Source organism: Suricata suricatta, chromosome 1, assembly GCF_006229205.1.
Source record: "Suricata suricatta isolate VVHF042 chromosome 1, meerkat_22Aug2017_6uvM2_HiC, whole genome shotgun sequence".
In the NCBI taxonomy this organism is placed as follows: Eukaryota; Metazoa; Chordata; class Mammalia; order Carnivora; family Herpestidae; genus Suricata; species Suricata suricatta.
Window position 1 is genome coordinate 187,971,767 of NC_043700.1, and position 5,028 is coordinate 187,976,794.

At 51.4% G+C, this 5,028-nt stretch overlaps 1 protein-coding gene across 1 annotated transcript in view; it reads left to right on the forward strand.

Moving 5' to 3' along the window:
• The first annotated feature begins 4,950 nt into the window (after positions 1 to 4,950).
• The window catches only part of WDR1 (WD repeat domain 1), a 37,100-nt gene continuing 37,022 nt past the window's right edge, over positions 4,951 to 5,028 (forward strand). The window contains exon 1 of the mRNA XM_029952392.1: positions 4,951 to 5,026. Coding sequence (XP_029808252.1) covers positions 4,951 to 5,026 — 76 coding nt within the window. The remainder of the gene's footprint in view (positions 5,027 to 5,028) is intronic.

A 5,028-nucleotide genomic window follows, 5' to 3' on the forward strand; every position in this document is an offset into this window, starting at 1 on the left:
GCAGAGGTTTTGGTGGTCTATGAAGCATAGCTTTGAAGAACTAAGGTCAGAAACCGAATAAGCTAGATTATGAACTGTGCTTAGTCTTGAGGTTGTGCGGGAACACGAGTTCCCCTAGAGGCAGATCTGCAGAGAAGCTCAAATGGGAAAAAAAATTCATGCCCAAATTCCTAGGACTTGCAGGAATTTGAACACTTGTCTCACTGGTTACAGGGCAGAGGCAGTCATTTGGTAAAGCAAGGTCCCCTACTGGGTCATTAAATACCATTTGTTTGCAATTGAGCAGCCTCAGGAAACATCCCTTGCATTCAAGGTTGGAGTATTTACACATCAGAGGTTAACACCTTTCTATAGGTTTATACAGGCAGGTCAGGGGTTTGCAGTATCAGCCCTCTTTGACACAACAAAAGCAGGAGAGCTTTTTGGGTGGATGACCCCACTCCCAAGAGTTCTCCCTTCCAGGAGGGCAGCCCAAAGCTTTGCCGCCGCAGGCTCATGGGGGTGGGTAGCCTGTACCTAGGTTTGCTCCATGCTACTTCACTCCCGTTCATAACTCAACTAGGGGTTTGACCCTTGAGCCAAACCTGGACTAGGTTTCCCTGGCCATTTCCAAGTGAGGGTCTGCTCATGGCCAATTGGAGAGGATACCAAGTGTGGTCATCTTGGAAATGGAGGGGTTATCTATTATCTTTACAGATGGTTGAATGTGGTTTACCCAAGCTGGCTTACAAATGGCAGGGCAGGACCCAGGAAACAGACCAGGTTTCTAGAGAAAACCGAGCCCATAATGGGGAAGTTCCCCTACTGTATGGGTTCCTGCCTCCAGGAGATAGACTAGTTCAGCCATGACTTCTTAGAGGATCAGTGCCCCCATCTTGTGCTCTTCCAGCACCTGGCACACAGTGCTCTTTGCAGGGGGAGACTGATCCCTTACGAGGAAGGGGATCCTTTTCCAGATCCCACAGGAAAACAGGAGGGTTGCAAGTGGGCAAGCAGGTTTACAGGCCGTGCACAGGTCCGTTCTCATGATTACTCCCGCTTTTCTACAAAGCTTCTGAAAGCAGGAGCCTCATGTCTCCTGTAGGTTCTTCATTTATGGAGGAGGAAACAAGGACTCCTAGGCTAAGTGTGCTCAGGATTAGGTCAATTCTTGTAGAGTCACGCATCCTGAGCTCTCCTTTTCGCCCCAAAGTATTCGGCAGAACAAAGCTGAAGTGAAGTGGGGAAACCTTGTACTTAACTCCTGGAAGCCCATCTAGGGGTTTGGTCAGTTACTCCATTAAAGCAACTGCAACCAGGTTGCTGCGGGGCGGGGGGCGGGGGGGGGTGGTCAGGGAAGGCTCAGAAACTGCAGGTGCAACAGCCCCCAAGCAGCCGCTGGGCAGAGCAGCTGAGCTGAGAAGCCCTGAGGTGGCCCCTGTGGCTGGAAAAGACCCAGGGACAGAGCTACTGGAGAGCCAGCCAAAGCCTGGGTCCCCTGGGACCTTAGAGTCCAACCTCCTCCCCAGGCTTACGTTAGGAGATAGATGTGGGGTGAAGGACCAAACTAACGCCATGACAGGCTTCAAATAAGCCTCAAACTAGAAGGCCTAAGTTTCCCCAGGTGAGACTCAGCAGCAACAGAAAGAACTCACCTGCTGCCCAAGCAGATACCACCATCAGCCCGAGCCAGTCATTAAACTCGATACTCCTGCTGTTTTAGTGAGCCGCTTAGTTTTAAGTTAGCCAATCACCCTGCGCCGCCCAATCCTCTTGTAATCCCAGCCCCTCAACTCTACCCTTCACCCCATCCCTTGCCCCTACTGTAATAAAAAGCCTGCTCAACTGATCGGGGCTCTCAGCACGGATCCACTGTGTTGATGAGGTCTGAGAGACAGAACTTAAGCCCGAATAAACGCCCTTTGCTTTTGCATAGGTGACTCGGACTCCTGGTGGTCTGTGGGGAAATCCACGATCTCAGCATAACAGGGGGTTGCTGACAAGCTTTGAGATTACTCTAGCTGAGTGGACACAGCGGTTAGCAAGTGGTTAAGTTAGCCCAGAGGAGGCGAGAAAGCTTGAAGGCTGGGTTCAGGAGATTAGCGTTTAAGAGATGCAGGTATTCAAAGAACCAGATTTAGTGAAGGGTTGAATGTGGAGATGAGATAGGACAGTGTTTTCTGACCAGTGTAGCCGGAAACAGGGATTATTGGTCGCTGTGGGAAGGGAGACCTCAGAGAATCAGCCCTGTGCAGGGTAGGTGGGGGTTGGTCTTAGCCTGGTTTCGTTCCAGAAGTGCCTTCAGGACTTCCCCAAGATGCCTGGAAACACAGGTGCATTGTCAGGAGAAGTGGCTGGACCAACAGTAGGAATCACCAGGATACAGACATCCAGGGTCCCCACTGGAGACGGAGGGCAGGCTGTTAGGAGGTTGTATTAACCGAGGTGTACGTACATAGGGAGGAGAACCCAAGGAAGAGTGCTGGAACTTACAGCTAGTCACCGGGGTCACTGAGCCCTTACAGCTTAGACAACCCAAACAGAATGTTCCAGATGTGAAGTGAGGATTCATTTTCAGAGAAAGCTGTGCTGTTTAGTTAGTAGGTTTACAACCTATTTGAAGTATGTACACACCTCCCCACCCCACCGGAGTTCCAAACCCTTAGGCACTTCTGTTAGCTACTTCACTTGCTGGTTCTTCCCCTCTCCACTTTGCAGGCTTGTTTCTCAGGCTTTACAAGGAGTATTCACAAGAAAACTGAAGCTGCACCCCTCAAGGAATGTGGGTTTTGCCTTATGTGCGTATAGCTGACTTCTGGGGAAGGCTATACCCTTCCCCTTGCCAGTGAGGAACGAGGGGGAGGGACTTGCACCCTAGAAGTCGCCTGCTATATATAACCGCCCCAGGGCGCCTGTCCAGATACCCTCTTTTGCGAGAACGTCGATTAAAGCTTTTCACTGGGCTTGAGTCTTGGCAGCCCTCCTTTGATTGGGTCAGCGGGATTATTTCTCACACCAGAGATGAACCAGAGGAATAACACCCTGGTGTTCTTTCCTTTTAACACCCTGCAACTGCCTGCCAAGTCACTTCTGTAGACATACTTGTGTTTTGTTTTGTTTTTTTTTTTTTAGCTAGCAGCAGCATCCCCATCCCTAGCCCCCCAACCCCCTCACTTTAAGCCCACAGATCAGCACCACAAGCTAACAAGCAAGACCTCCTGCCAGGGTTTGGGGAATGTTTTATTTGGATATGATGCTGCTTAGGAAGCAAGCCTAACAAAAGGCTTTATGTACATGCTAAAGCTCCCAAGTGCTTGAGGTTAGGGGCCTTGGTTTTATTTCCACTAGGTCCTCCCACTATGTAAATATCCTAGGCATGAACTTAAATCCACCTGTTCTGAATCTCCAGTCCCATTAAGGTCTGATCATTAAATCCTGGTTTCTCTCGTTGTAGCCAACACCTGCTTAACCACTTGTTTTAGGAATCCTCACTTGGTACGAAGATTTGGATACCATTTCTACAGCCCTCCAGTTCACAAAAGTACCTTAACATTCCAAGACTTTTACTAGCATGGGGTCATTTATTGGGACATCTAATGTGGGCCAGGTGAATATACTTTAGACAAGCCATAGGAAAGGATCAGGAATGTGTTTCCAAGAGCTGGAAGCTTGAGATTTCAAGCAAGCTGGTCAGGGAAGGGGAGGTTCATGGAGGAGACCCCGGAGCAGCTAAGTTCTCCTGGAGATCAGGAGGTAGAAGATAAGTCATCCAGGCCCTGGGGCAGGAATATGCCTGGGACATTCCTGGAGCAACAAGGCAGCCAGCGGGTGGCAGAAAGGAAGATAGAGCTAAGGGCAGTAGATGGAGTCCCTTGCACCCCGAGACTTCTCACTTAGGGCCCACTCAGCCACTTTGAAGACCTTAGCTTTTGAGCTTGAGAGTTTTTTATGGTTTTATAAGGCGAAAAATAGATTTGAGCTTCTAGAAGAATCGCTCAGGCTATAATCTGGAGAACAGACTGAGCTGAAGTGGGAGGAGGTTAGGAGCCTACCAGAGAACAAGCACCTACAGTTACCCAGGTGAACGTGCAGGTCTTGGTTCCGTGGGACAAACAGCCAAGAAAGAAACGATGAACCTGGATCCATTTCGAAGACAGAGCCTACTAGAGCTCCCAGATTAGAAAAATAGGAATTCAAGCAACGCACTTGAGGATTTTCTGGCGCAGGCTTCAGACGCTTAAGTATCTACAGGTGCTTTACCGATTCTCGCTTATCCTTCACCCCAGCTCAGGAAAACCACATCCCCCTGAGAAGTGAGGCTCACAGTAACCCCTCCAAACTGCTGCCTCGATCTTACAAATTCCCCTTTTCCTTCCGCCTCCATCATTAACCAACCCTGGTTTTCTTGGAACCTACATTCCCTTCTGCTCTCCTTGGCTTCTTAGTTTTCTAAAGAACTTTTAGAGAGAGAAAGGGGGGGGGGCCAGAAAGACACATCCCTGAAGTTTCTGCTGCAAGAGACTTTTTGAGTCAGGGCAACTATCCAGTCAGTCTGGCTTATAGAAAGAAAAGAAAAAACCCCCTAAGTTTGCAAAACCCGAAAGGGCGCCGACTCAGCCTCAGCCAGAAAGCTAGCGGCTCGGGAACGCCCGCTGTGCAAACACAGGCACGGAGAAGGCTTCCCCGGGGCCCCCACTACAGCACCGTGGCGCGCTCCGCTCCCGCAGAGCTTTAGCAGGGAGCAGCCCGAAGAGCCCGTCCCCCCATTCCCAAAGAAGCACCCCACCACCCGCGACCAGGAGCAATCTGAGAGAACGCGCCCGCGCCGCCTTTTTTTACGGAGCTGTGTGCAACGTCACTTCCGGGGGCGGAGCGCCCGGGGCGGGCCCCTCGCGGGGGAGGGGGGAGGGGCGGCCCCGTCCGCGCAGGCTCACGCGGGCTGCAGCCGCCGAGCCGAGTGCTTGACTATATATGGTCAAAGCTGGGGGCGAGCCGCGCGCGGGGCCGCGCTTCCGGGTTCGGCGCGTCCGCAGCGGCAGCGCGCAGGGC